Source organism: Acyrthosiphon pisum, chromosome X (genome assembly GCF_005508785.2).
Source record: "Acyrthosiphon pisum isolate AL4f chromosome X, pea_aphid_22Mar2018_4r6ur, whole genome shotgun sequence".
Classification (NCBI taxonomy): Eukaryota; Metazoa; Arthropoda; class Insecta; order Hemiptera; family Aphididae; genus Acyrthosiphon; species Acyrthosiphon pisum.
The window spans coordinates 51915936-51931066 of NC_042493.1; the positions used below are offsets into that span (position 1 = coordinate 51915936).

Genomic DNA, 15131 nt, shown 5'->3' on the forward strand with positions numbered 1-15131 from the left:
TTTTACTCAAAATTTACTTTCTTACCAGAGAAAACTGAATTTATATTGATCTTTAACAAAAAAAAACAAATTCCAAAACCAGAGTAATTATTAGGAAACACTCTTTAACCCTTATGCGAATAAAATAAAAATAATTTTTATTATTTTTCGATTGATTTGTGTCAACAAACTTACTTAGAGACCTCATATAACTAAAACCAAAACCAGTACAACCAAAAGTATCATTATAAAACCTTCAAGTCTACCTATAATCTACCGTGGTTTGCATGAAGAACTTTTAACATATTGTGTGCATGTAAATGAGTACATAGTAAGTGATTATTAGTGTGAGTGACTGTGTATAAAATAAATAACTTAGTGCTCCCGCACGTAAACGACATGTCAATAATGCAGCACTTAACACACTAATAATTAATGTAATTATTAGTAATTACAAATGTGAATTTTAGTGAAACAATTAGATTTGTCACTTTTCACTTAGTTTTGTATTTTCCATAATATTATATAGGTAGCTCACTGAGTAGCATTACAGTATGAACACTTACACAAATTGAAGAGAAGAAGTTTTATAGGCTGTATACGAAATTGATTTTCGATATTTTATTTTCAATGTTCATGAACATAGCTCTAAAACTAGTGATATTTTAATTTTTTAGTTTAATAATTATAATATATCGACATTTTTACTATTAAACGGGCACTCAATATACAATATTGGTAATAGGTGTTTTTACTCTCCAACCGCTCAATAAACCATATTATTATTGGAAATACAAAAATTAATTTTCATAGCATTTTCCCCATATTATTGATACCCCAGCTTAATAATATCGATGCGAGCATAGACCTAGGTAAGCTTTTATAAAAATGTGCCTACAAATGTGGGTGTGGGATGCAATTTTCGGAATTTGGTGTGGGTACCACAGGGCACAGATATCCATATTATTATATATTAATTATAAATATCTGTGGTAGGGGCAGAGAGTCATGACAAATATACTCTTCTATAGGTAAGCGACGCCGAAATGTTAGCACTTATCACTTACCTACTACTCCACTGCATCTCGCAACAGCAGCTGCTGCTGCCTTGGCCCGTGGAGGCGTGGAGTGTGTGTGGATTATACATTCGCATCACCACGACGACCTGTTGTTGGGGCGGCCAACCACGAGAGCGCATTCTGACAGCAGTGGGCCACGACGCACCGTCCATGCGACATTTGTGTCACACAGTGCAAACGTAGAACAGACGTCGGGTCGGTCGTACAGCGGTCTGGACCGTTTACACCGAGTTACCGAGATAACGGTCAACGAAGGAAGCCGCTGCGAATGCGATTTTTTTCTCCGGTCTAGTACCTAGGTTGTGAATGTGTGATTGTCGTATGGTTTCACTTCTTTTTCGCCGTTGACACTGTCCCAAATCTACAACGGCACCTCAAGTCGGATTGATGAAATAGCGACACCTACGGCAGCGTCGTCAAATTTGTTTTTGTATGGTAATGACAGATCCTGGCCGTACGCTCTGATATTCCAGTCGATACCGTGACGACAACCATTTTGTCTGACGTGATCTGAAGTGGCCGTCATGCCCAAGTCGCTGAAACTCGAAAGATGTCTGCCGTCAACATCGTCCGCGTCGGGCGTGCTGTTGCCCGACCACTATGTCGAGAACGATCCAATCATACAAACAATTCTTGAATTCAAAGCATCAGAATGCAAATTGTCCAGGCACGAGAAACTGGTGAAGCTATCCAGTAAATCCTCCTGTCAGGTAATATAGCTCACCTCATGTCAACCTAAGTCGGTAGCCCTTCTAAATTGTTTTCATCCGAAGCTCTGCTCTATCCTCTTTTAATTTATTTTCTAGATATTAGAACAAACTAAAGGCTTATATTTTAGACTTTAGTCATCTTCATTCTGAGTAAAAAAACAGTCTAGTCGGTCAAACATTTTTTCATACACATAAATATTTATTTCTAATATTTTAGTTTTATTTCAGACTTATTTATTCCTTCTATAATACCTACTTCTGAAATTTTGTATAGGTATATGAATTAATAAGGATTAGAAAGGATAAAAAAATGTGTGTTGGTGCTTATACAATTATTGTACTATGTCAACGAGTTAAAGTTTCTTGAAAAGTAGGTATTCTATATTACATTTAACTTTATTTTTAGGTTTCAACTTGCCAATGTAGTGGATGGCGAGGTAGGCGTGATAATCGTATGATGTCTTCAACTTGCACAAAATCTGGTTGCAGTCATCCTCTATGTGAGTTAAAAGTTTAAAAATTAACTACCTAGTTCAAGTATACTTAGTGTAGTTACTGCAATTTTAACTATATGTACACTAGAAAAATTTAGGTGCGTTATAATAAAAATGTTATTCAAATTGGTCACTTCCTAAACATTTTAAGAATTACTGACATTTTAATTGAATACAATTAAAAAAACACTAATTACTTAATTGCTACTAAAACTCTAACTTATGTTACTTTTGTATAATATGAAAAATAACATTTGTTTTTTATAAAACATTAGGTATACATAATCCAGTCAATTCATGGTAACTCGAACTTAGATAACTCAAAATTCTCGATATCTCGAACAAATATAATCCCCCTTCAAATAACGATAACAAATTAAGATTTTGTTAACTCGACATTTTTAGTATGTCTATTCCCCCCCCCCTTCCCAGAAATGTGGGTTACAGAGAGTTGAGTATATGTATATTTATCATATAATTATAACTGATTGAATTACTATGTTACTATAATATAATATTAATTGACTACATGATAGCGGCTGGCCAATGCCCCAATGCTGTCAAATTTATAACTAAGACTATAGTCAATAGATAATTACCTACTTATATCTTAACATACAAATTAAACAAAATAGAATAAATCCAAAAGCTGGCCTTTTAAAAATGAGGACACAAATTTCATTAGCGGAATAATTCCCATCAATGTGAGACGTATATTCATACTAATTAAACTATGGCTTAAATTAATTAAATGTTTTATCAAATAGATAATATATTATATTATTTTAAAATAATAGATACTACTTATGCTACTTTTTGGTTATGTATACAATTATGATTGCAAACATTAATTCATTTTATTAATTTATTATAACTATTATTTTTTATTTTTAGCTTCTCACGTATCACATTTAGAAAGTGCCAAGGATGAACAGCTAAACACCTTACTAGAATTAGTATTTGATCTCGATAATTTATCAGTCACTGTAAATAAAGATTTAAAAAAACCAAATATTGAGAGAAATTATGTGCAAGAAGACACTTATAGTGCAGTTTATCATGTAAGTAACGTTTATAATATCACATTTTTTTAACTTTCCAGAACTAATTTAAACTGTTATGTTTTAGGAATTACGAAGTTTTGTATACCCCGGATCTTGTATCACACTTGATAAATTATTCGGAACTCCGCCATTTGAAAATCCAAACATAGTTAAAGCTTTAATGAACTTTAATATGTATAAGTTTGGTCATGACAGCTCTGTAAGCTTAACATTAAATTACTCAATACCATTATATTATATATTAAATTTAAAATACATATCTATTTTTTAAATTACTTACTATTATAAAAAATTTCACGTTTCAGCAACTAAAAATTGCTTTAAAAATCAGTAAATTTTTAACAAAACATTTTGATCTTTGGAAATGGATTTCTCCTAAGGAATTACCACATTGTAAAACATTTCAACATAGGAAAAATTATGAATTCTACTATCAAAGGTAATTATAAATAAGTGTCAATATTTATTTAATACTAAAACTGTTAGTATTAAATAAATATTTTTATAATATATTTGCTTTGTGTTTTAGATATTTAGTATTTTGTCTACTCCCAAAATATCTTCATTCAATTGCACCAAGTTATAAAATGAGTTTGATATTTGGTCAAGACATTCTTAAGTATACATTAAAAGCATTTAGAATGCATTTAACAGACTGGTGTCATGCATCAGCTCCAAAATGGTCAAATCATCGAAAACATTTTTGCCTGAGCTATTTGCCCAAGTAAATAATAAATTTAATAAAAAAATCTTATTTAAATATCTATTCTATAAGACATTTTTTTTTTTTTTTAGATATATGAATTTATTAGAAGAAGAAGTGTATGCTGTTCATTCACCAATATGGGATTTGCATTTTAAAGATTCTGATCTAAAAAAAATTATTCTAACGGGTAAATAAGTTACTTTTTAATATGTATATTTTTAATTATTTCTTTCTATTACTTTATTTAAATCGATAACCTTTAATACTTTAGAGTCCTTGGACTCCGGGCTAGACGAAACCAAGGAGGCAGAACATAAAGATCGTAGAAAAAAAGATAAACATCCGAATGAGTATGTATGATGTATAAAACTGTTAAAAGTTAAGAGGACGCCATACCCGCATGTGTTGTCTCTTTCTTACAAATGCGTAACATACCAAATTTACGCTCAGAAATTCAAGTTGTATGCTGTTAGCTTAAAAATTAGAGTGAATCGACCTATTATGAAACTTGATAGTAAGAACATTATCTGTGTTTTGTTGGAAGATTTTTTTTTATGATAATTCAGTTTTTAAGTGAGTTATAGCGTGTATAATAAATGTAAATTAAAAATGTTCATAACTCGCTAAAAAATTGAATTATCGTATATATACTTCCAACAAAACACAGATAATGTTCCTACCATCAAGTTTCATAATATATTATTCACTCTAATTTTTAAGCCAACGGCATACAACTTGAATTTCTGAGCGTAAATTTGGTATGTTACGCGTTTGTAAGATGGAGATACACATGCGGGTGTTGCGTTCTTAAAAACAAATATTTAATTTAATTTAATAAAATTAATTGAGGGGTTTCAATTCAAAACAAACATTTTCCATTTTTTAATTTTTGAGGACAGCTTTTTTTTTGGTTCTCTGATTTTTAAATAATTTAGATTACATGTAATATATTGATAAAGTGGTAAAAAAAAATGATAAATTTATTACTGATTTTAAAGTTATCTCCTTAATTTTTTTTTAGTATATTTTTAAGTTTAAAAAAACTGATTTTAAACAAAACGTTCCTTTTCCAGGAATAAGTATATTTTGAATAAAACACTGGAATAAGCATTTTTTGGAAAAAAAACAAATCTATTTTTATCAAAATGCACCATTTCCACAATTACCTACCTAGTTTTTTCGTTGGCTAAATATCACTGAAGACTCAAATCATTTAATTAATTTATATAATTCGTAGGTACTAAAGTAACAAAATGTCAAAAAAAAAAAACTGAACATAAACAAATACAGTTTACCCTGAGTGCCACGTAGATTTGGTGCGCGGTGCCCGAGTATCCGCACGAAATCAGTCCTGCTATTACGTCGGCCGTCTTTGTGTTGACGTCGTTCTTCAGTGAATTGTGGTTGTTTTTTCGCTACATACCTACTTGTTGTAATTATTTAGTATTTGAACGATTAATATCCAACAGTAAAATTTACAAATATCTTATACCTGTAGCAGTAAATAATATATATACAAATTAAAACAAACTAATATTATTATGTAAGTTCCTCGTATTATTTTTGTTTATATATAAGTAAAATAATACCATTAATAACTATACAACTGTATATTATAATAATAATGTCTAGATATTATTATATAGCGATAAACATAAATAATTATCGTGACGGTGATGTCGCCATCAATTATTTCTTGGGAAAAATAACCATTATTTTGCTAAAAATAAACGAATATAAAATCTGAATACACCGTTAATAAAATAGACATTTCACTGAATAACCTTGTATAAAACGGAAGAATTGCTCTGATAACCGATTAAATTTTAATGCCATAAAGATGCCTATACAAATTGTCGACCGCGGCACTCAACGTGTTCAAACGTTTTAATTTTTAGGATAAAATATAATAATATAACAAATAAAATAAATAAATACCAACACTGGTTTTACCTTTTATGTAGGAATATCTTTTTTGCTAAGTGCTTTTGAAGTCAATTTTTTTTACAATTTGTTTAGTTACTGACTTATAATCAAGAACAGTAAAATTGTTTTCATAAATCTTTACTGTTTTATACTGTTTAAATATTCCACAGTATTCTCCTGGTGATATTATTATTTCTCTTTATCTTATTTGTTTTTCAATGCGACCAAACACTTGATCTGGTGGCATATAACTGTGTATTGGAAAATAATGGTTAATTTCCCTGATCATCTTGGCTTTATAATTCATAAAATGTAACGGGCCAAATCATTACAAACTGATTTTTTTTTGCCCAGAACATGAATCAGAAAATAAAATTTTAACTATAGTTGGAGGATTTTCTTGGGTTAAAATTTGTTCATTGACCATCTCCAAAAAGTTAACGCAGTAGCTACTTCATTAGGCCCTTTTCCACTTTCTGTCTCCAACCATTTGTATAAAAAACAACTTTCAGGATTTTGTTTTTCACAATTTATTACAAAAGTAAGATTATAGAGTCTACCTCAGAAGGCTACTTATACTAACTTATGGCAGAGGCTGGTTTTGCATCATGTCAAACGATATATTTAAAGATTTATCATTGGTTTCCTTCATAAGTTTATTGAATTTCTTACTTGTTTGTTTATGATTGCTTACAAATTAAAATATAATAAAAAGCTCATGAGGTTGTCTAGATAATAATCTCACCTTTAGATTTTATAAGACATCAATTTACTCTAATTTTCAAGCTAACGGAGCTAAAAGTGTTCTGCTTTTGCGTATAATTTGCTATGTTATTCACTTTTAAGGCGGTGACAACACATGTGGGTATCGCGTCCTCTTTAGGTCGCCTAGGCGTGTTTCATCTTTTACATTTTTAATTTGATTTTTTTGTTCAACACAGTAGCTACAAATGTTTTTGCGTTGATGTCCGAATCTCAGATTAAACTTGTTGGTAAATATAAAATAATATTTGCTGTATGATGCAGTTTTCTTATTATTGTTTATCATTTCATTTTTCCAATAATTATAGATTCATTTTTTACTTAAACCAGGCTGAAGGTAATAACGTCCTGTGTCAGCTCTTGAGTAATGACATTTTTTGCTTTATATTTTTGAATATGTTCAGTAATTGACCGTGCAATATCTCACCTTCATGATTTGAACAAATTCCTCCACTCCTTTTTTTTTGGACTAGCTAAATTATGAATTCAATGTTCTATAAGGAGGTTTAAGCGTCTTCTAAATATTCCACTGACAAATTACGAAATACAAAGGACAATTTGATATTTTATTTATTAAAAATATAATAACTTTTTTTGTTCATAATTTTATGGCAATAAAAAAAGGTTTGTTTTGAAAAAAATTGACAGTCAAAATATTAAATTTGTATTACCATCAAAAAGGAAAAATAACTTTTTGATAAGAAATAGAAAAATTACGTTTTGCTCAGAAATTAAGGAAATGGCACATTATGCTATGAACAATTTGTTTCTCCTATGGTGACATGAGAAAAGAGTGCATTTTGTAGGAAATTGGAAATGGATTATTTTGATTTAACCGTACACCCGGAAAAAGAATGTTTTGCAGAAAAACGTTATTTTTTATCAACTATTTCATAGTGAATAAGTGAGGTTAGCCAAAAATTGACCTCACCATTTGATTCCCCACCATTATTTCTACTAGAATCAATATCTAACTCGATTTTGTCAAAAATGGAAGAAGTATGTTTTGAATTGAAACCCCTTGGTACTAATTATTTTGCTATTATTTACATAAAAAAAAATTTCCCTATTTTTTTATTGTAAGGCACTTCATATATTTTGCTATACTTGCCTCGCCTTAATAGTTAACAATTTTTATAGAACCATATTACACCCATTACTAATTTTAAAATTTAATTAATTGTATTGATTTTTTTAGAGATATGTCAATGAAACCAAATGAAAAACATAGTATTGAAGATGCTTTATCAGAAGACAAAATTATGGATATTCTAAAAAATGTTCAAAGTGGGCCTATCACTTACTCTAAGGTAAAATTTATTTAAAAACTAATTTTAGATGTATGTTTATATATATATATATATATTTAGGTATAATTATGAAAATAAATACATTTTCCTCTCCCATTAGTGTATTATTAAGAACCATTATCAAAAATAATCATAACCAATATTGACCAGATCATAATAATTAGTATTTACTTGACCTATCATTTGTTTCTTAGTTTTTTTTGGTTTTTCATATGTTATTGTTATTGAAACTAACATAAAAATAATTTAGGAGTTTGGATTAGAAACCGGACCTCGAGGCCATCAAGCTCGAACAGAAGAAGAGCATGGAATTATACGTTTCGTAGTGATAGGTAATTCATTAGACTCAAGAGTTGAAAAAAGTACTATGTTATGGCTTATGCAACTAAGAAATTTGTTTCGAACTCAATTGCCAAGAATGCCAGTTAGATACATTACTCGATTAGTATTTGATACGTGAGTATTTATTTTTACTAATATTTCAATGATAATATGACAATTATTATTATCATTTATATGTTACTTTAGATATCTAGGTACCTATAAAATTTAGTTAAATTATTAGTAGTTGCCCATTTCGGATTTGCTATAATTTTGTTCTCAGAATACATTATTCGTAGGTAGTATAATCAGTCAAAAATAAAAAGATTGTTAAAATGTACTTAAAATTAAAATGTTTTAATTACTTTTCAAAGAAATAATAAATTAACAAGTAGCTCATAAATTTAGAGTAAAAAAAATATTATAAATTGATTTACAGAAAACAATAAAATTCTGGCACAACTTAAAACAATTATTTGTAGCTAATATTTGTTGTATGTTTAGATTTAATAAGTACATATTTATATTTTTAAATTAGGAAACACAAGACATTAGCTTTGTTGAAAGATGGCGTTCCAATTGGTGGTATATGTTTTTGTCCATTTGTCTCTCAAGGTTTCACAGAAATAGTGTTCTGTGCAGTCAAAGTTGATCAACAAGAAAATGGATATGGAACACAACTAATGAATCATTTAAAGGATTATCATATTCAGCATAATATACTTAATTTTCTTACTTATGCTGATAAACTTGCTATTGGTATGTTCTGTGATAAATAATACTAGATTATTATAACTAGAGCGTGGATTTTTAGGTTCTTAAAAGCTTAAAATATGATGCTAATATGCTCTAAAAAAAAACCCCCTAAAATATTGTATAAATATGCTTTAAACATTTAAATATGCAAATAATATGATTTTTTTTTCAAAATAATTTAATAAAAACGATATATAACTTTATAGTTATACTGTATACACTATCATTTCTTTGGTAGGTAACAGGTGAATTATTTGAATATAAAAAATTTAAAACAATTCATACATAGGTTTATAAATATAAAGAAATATATTTATAAAAAAACAAAATATTTTAATAAAAATAATACATAACTTGCATGCTTTGGTGACAGCTAAGTTATTTGAATATAAAAAATGTGATATATCAAATACGATATTCTATGGGTACAATCACGGGCTGAGAAGAACAGAATGACCAACGTTACTAATTTGATTACAGACAAGTAGATAACTGAATTATTTTTTTATTTTTATCATTCTTATATCAAATTATTTATTTTTTCCTAGAAATATTGTTGCTTGAAAAAATCATAAATCGAGAAATTAACAATATACATGATGTTCTAGAAACAATAATTGAAAATATTCTAAAATATGTTAAATAGGCCAAATATTCTCTTATGTCCAAAATATGCTTTAATATGCAAAATAATTTTTTTTCCTATGAACTCTTTGATGGATAAATCGTTCACATTTCTCATCCTCGTAGAGCTGCATAAAGCCAATAAAAATATGTAAAAACCTAAATATCCGTGCTCTAATTATAACTAATTCAAAATATTTTTATAGAATATTTTAAGAAACAAGGGTTTAGCCAAGATGTGAGAATATCGAAGAAAATACATCAAGAATATATTAAACATTATCAGGGTGCAATATTGATGCATTGTGAACTAAACCCAAAAATTATTTATACTCAATTAACATCAGTGATACGTATACAAAAAGAAGTAAGTTAGACATATATTTTTAGTGTAAATAACTAATTCGCAAACACTTTTATAGATAGTTAAGAGTTTAGTGGAAGAAAAACACATGAAAATAGAAAGGCATTACCCAGGCCTAACATGTTTCTTAGATGGTGTACGCATGGTCACAATTGAATCAATACCCGGTGTCATGGATACTGGTTGGACACCATCCACTCGAGCTACAAGAAATAGTCGTGTCACGGAAGAAACAACTGATATTGATGTCTTAGCTAAACACCTAAAAAAAGTTTTGCAATTTGTAAGTATATAAAAAAATAATAATATGAAAAGGATATCAGCGCAATATTCAGACTCATGCTCAACATAGACAAAACTCATTCGCATAAAATTGTTTTTTACAATTGCCGAGTAATCTTAGTTGAATAAAAGCACCTATTAAACAAATTATATAGAAAAATATTTTTGAGGGTTTGACATATTGGTTTTATATTTTATTATTATTTGACAAAAAAATAAATATAATTTAAATGTATATTACATTATTTTGAGACAATATTTAGATAAATTAATGGTATGTCAAATTCTCAACAATATTATTTTCTGTAGTTTTACAATAATTTTGACAAGTGATTATCCTGTAAGATTATTAAAAAAAAATACAGGGTGAATGCATTTTGTATGTGTAGCACATTGTGACCAGAACGAAAAAATAAATAGTGTGCTGCCAACCTCTAAAAGTATTATTAATGTTATTAATACAGATATTAATAAGCTTGTTAATCATAAAATATTATTCTTTATAATCTAAGTTTATGCCAACATATTTTTATGCATATACTTTTTTTAGATTGTGTAAAAACTTTGAATAATATAGTTTTGAATATACAATTATTTGAATCTAAAAATTTTAAATCTTCATTAATTTGAAGAAACATTAATTGGAAATGATAAACCTGGATTAATAATAAAATTGAGTGAACAAATTATGAATCGACATAATTTTAAATCTATACATTTTAAATCTCCTTTACTTGGAAACGATAAATTTGGACTTATAATTATTTGGAAACAATAACCCAGGAATCTACATTCTTCAGAAATCACTTTATTTTCATACCACGACTAGCTGATTTATATAAATTCCAATATCGAACAAATTTAGTTTCAACTTTTACATTACTATAACAATTAGTAAAAATGTTTTGTCTTTATGAATTAATCTATTATAAAGATACGCCGATATACTTAACACCACATTTTAGGTGTGTTCATTTTTTCCCGGCTGTAGTAGGGTGATACACCTATACTGCTTTCCAAATAAGAACGCACCGGAAGGCGACCGGTTTCCGACCAGCTGCGCGCATCTCCCACATAAAGGCATAGGTAGTGACCGGTAGAAGTGGGAAAAAGTGCGCAAAAACCGGTGCGTTCTTATTTGGAAAGAAGTACATTAATGTATAGAATGAATAAATAAATAAACACAAGAATCCAAATAATATAGTTACATGGTTTGTTGTTTTCAGATAATGTTAATTCAAAGCTTGCATATTCCAAATTGATTGATTCTAAACTATAAAGATTCAAAAAAAAAAATTATTCAAAAACGTCTTTTCCTAAATGGTAGTTTTAAATATTTTAAATTCAAGGAATTTATGGCACTCCTTTTTTTTATGTGAACATCAATCATCTTTCTATTTAGTTCACTTTATAGTATATAGTTTATACCATGTGTCAATTTTTTTTAGGTCAAAAACAATGCATTGTCTGAACCATTTTTGAATCCAGTTGATAAAAAAGTTCCTGGTTACTATGAGCTTATAAAGTATCCCATGGGTAAGTTATTTTTTCAAAAATAGAATTTTGTTCTCTGAATTATGAAAAATTATTTAATATATCAACAGTGACACATTATATAAGTGATAAAAAAATAATTATAGTATATGAGTGAATTTTATAATGTACAACAATTCATTATTGTTAATATAACTATACCTGTCGACTAAAAAGTAATTTTACTTATTTACTATTTGATTTAAAAAATATATATTATAATCAAAATAAATTATTAATATAATATATTAATGTAAACATAATATGTTTAATATGTTTACATTAATATTTATTATATTATAATAATACATAATTATTTATTTTATTTATCGAAATAATATGTCACTGTTGCTCTATGATGATTTTTTTTCTTATTAACTTTTTATTAATAAGTTTATTTCATTTACAGACTTGAGTACAATTGGTAAGCGATTAGCTTCAGGCTACTATGTAACTAGAAAGTTGTTTATTGCTGATATGAGACGAATGTTTAGCAACTGTAAAACATTTAACCCAGAAGATTCATATTGGGCAAACTGTGCAGTCGAATTGGAAAGACTTTTCCAGATTAAAATGAAAGAAATGGGACTCTGGGATTACTAAATTTAGTTTACTTTATATATTTTTATATTTCGTATAACAATTATGCGTAATTGTAATACTTTTTTTTGTAGATTATTTAAAAAATTCATTACACAAAGGTTATTTTTATTTTTATGTTCGGGTATAATATGTTGATATATGATTTTTTTTACTAGAAAATAAAATTAATTAACAGAGTATGGTTTTTTATTGTATTATATAGCATTATTAATAATAATAGTCATATAATCTTGACAATTATTTAATACTATGTACAATAACTTTTATTGGAATTAATTAACTTATTTTAATAATATCACTGATTTAAGAAGAAATATAAATAGGAATTATACAATAATTATCTTTAACTTGAATTGTTTTTCTACTATATTTGTAATTCTATGCATTATAACTTATGTATTAATTACTGAAACAAATATTTTGAAGAGGACATCGCACCCTCATGTGTTGTCTTCGTCTTAGACACGGATGACATAAAAAATTTTCATTGCCAGTTTCAATAGTGTGCTGTCAGTTTTGATATTAGAGTGAATTGACCTATTATCTAACTTTTAAGTAAGAACATTCTCTGTGTTCTCTCGTTGGTTTTTTACAATATTTTAATTTTTAAGTGAATTATGAAGCATTCATAATTATGAGCGTTTTAAAATATTAATGTTTTACATACAGTACGCAACATAATCATAACTCACTTAAAAATTAAAATATCCTTAAAAACCAACGAGAGCAAATTTTGTTATTAGTTTGATAATAGGTTAATTCACTATAATACCTATCAAAATTTACAGTATCCTATTGAAACTAGTTAACAAAAATGTTCTATGTCGTATATGTGTAAGGCATAAACCACACATGCGGGTGCGACGTCCTCTTAAGTGTAAGACACCGTGACATGTTTTGTACGACAGATGTCTGACAACCAATATATATCTGTTTATCATAATATCTGTGAACACTAGGCTAATTGGCTAATTAAAATTTTGCAGGACCTATTATTTACAGATAACTAATAGTAATTACTAAATATGTAAGTTGTAGCTTTAGGGATAGTTGGTCCTAGATATTTTCAAAACCGTCAGGAAAAACCAAAAAAAAAAAACAGAAATTTATACGCTAAACCAGTTTTTGACAAAAATTACCATAGATCCTTTAAATGTTCACCAAAATATATTAATATGACAATTTTCCACCCATTATGACATTTTCAAAATATTTTGACTCTTGTTGGGTTAGTTAGTTATCTTCTATATAATAAAATTAAGTGGCAGGATAATCGTGACCATTTTTCTCAAGAGATATTAGACCGATTCAATTTATTTTTTTTTTCAATACATTCTTTTCGTCGAGAAGAAGAACGTATCACCAATTATATTTGTGTCAGGACACCACGGGTAGGTAGTCGAACGGGGATTATGAGATTTACGATGGACATTTTCTATAATTTGAATGGTTGCCACGGGTTACTACAATAATGATAATAATAATAATTATTATTATATTTTTGTTGTTCATTGTTTTATAGAAATTATCGCTATATTGTTGGTTGAAAACATATTTTTTAAAGTTCTGTTGGTATGTTGCTAAGGATAAAATAATTTAAATACTAGATATATATTATAATTGTGTGTTAGTTACATAGTTACTTACCAGTTTATGTCATTAATCAAGACTGAATAATATATCATAAAACATTTTGCAATTCACACTAATAAATATTAATAATCTACTTAAGAAAATCTTGAAATAACATAATATACCCAGACATCATTTTGTAATGATAATATTATAATAGTATTATAATAATGTTATACTAATATTATTCGTTATTAAAATGTTATAATAATATTAATAAACAAGAAATTGCTGTCTGGGTATTTATATCTATATAATAATATCATATAAAAATAAATATAGTAAAAGTAAGTGCTTGAGTAGTTGTCTAAATTTGTAAAAGTGGCAAAATAAAATGTGTAGCGTTTGGAAGGATTGTAGATAAATTATATGATTAAATTAAAGTATATTCTATGTTTTTTTTAATTATTCAATTTCATTAATAAATCCCATAATTTATTATTTAGATTCAGGATATTTATTATATAAAAAATGGTGTGATGAGAAAAAAGAATTCAATCTTTAGTAAATTAAAACATGATTTTGAAATATTAGTAACAGTAAAATCAGAAATCAAGATAATTCTATAAAAAAATTTGATTATAATTTTATCAAAAATTAATAAAGATACATTGATAGGTGAATATTAATTTATGTTCAAGATATCAATTTATTAATATTCTAAAAAAATTCAAATATAATTGGCGTTAATAATATGGGATGTATAAAAATATCTTTGTCAAACGCTGGAATACAATTAAAAATGAAGGAAATTGAAATTGTTGATGATGTATATTCAAAGATAACAAGAAATTATCTTTTGTTATAAAATATATTATTGTATTTAAAAAAAATGTATTGTTATTCCTGATGTTATTGATATTATGGAATTTTGAAGGTGATAGAAATGACATAATTGTTTTAAAAAATATCAAAGTTTCTGGTTATTATGGAATAAAAAGTTTAAATTTACAATATTCAACAAAAATTTTAATAAATCCAAATTT

General features: G+C 27.4%; 1 protein-coding gene across 1 annotated transcript; it reads left to right on the top strand.

Moving 5' to 3' along the window:
* Positions 1-1290: 1290 nt before the first annotated feature.
* Positions 1291-12847, top strand: LOC100165838 (histone acetyltransferase KAT2B). Its single transcript, XM_001948671.5, has 15 exons — positions 1291-1768; positions 2175-2268; positions 3157-3323; positions 3391-3525; positions 3632-3765; positions 3856-4050; positions 4122-4219; positions 4304-4382; positions 7919-8030; positions 8281-8486; positions 8890-9110; positions 9938-10098; positions 10154-10378; positions 11826-11913; positions 12320-12847. The coding sequence occupies exons 1-15, from the start codon at positions 1583-1585 to the stop codon at positions 12511-12513; spliced, it is 2295 nt and encodes a 764-aa protein (XP_001948706.2). The 5' UTR covers positions 1291-1582; the 3' UTR covers positions 12514-12847.
* Positions 12848-15131: the final 2284 nt, after the last annotated feature.

Coding starts and splice junctions, on each gene's coding strand:
- LOC100165838 (XM_001948671.5), top strand. CDS start 1,583: ATGCCCAAGTCGCTGAAACTCGAAAGATGTCTGCCGTCAACATCGTCC. Junction 3,526..3,631: donor AGTTTGGTCATGACAGCTCT/GTAAGCTTAACA, acceptor TTCACGTTTCAG/CAACTAAAAATTGCTTTAAA. Junction 10,099..10,153: donor TGATACGTATACAAAAAGAA/GTAAGTTAGACA, acceptor ACACTTTTATAG/ATAGTTAAGAGTTTAGTGGA.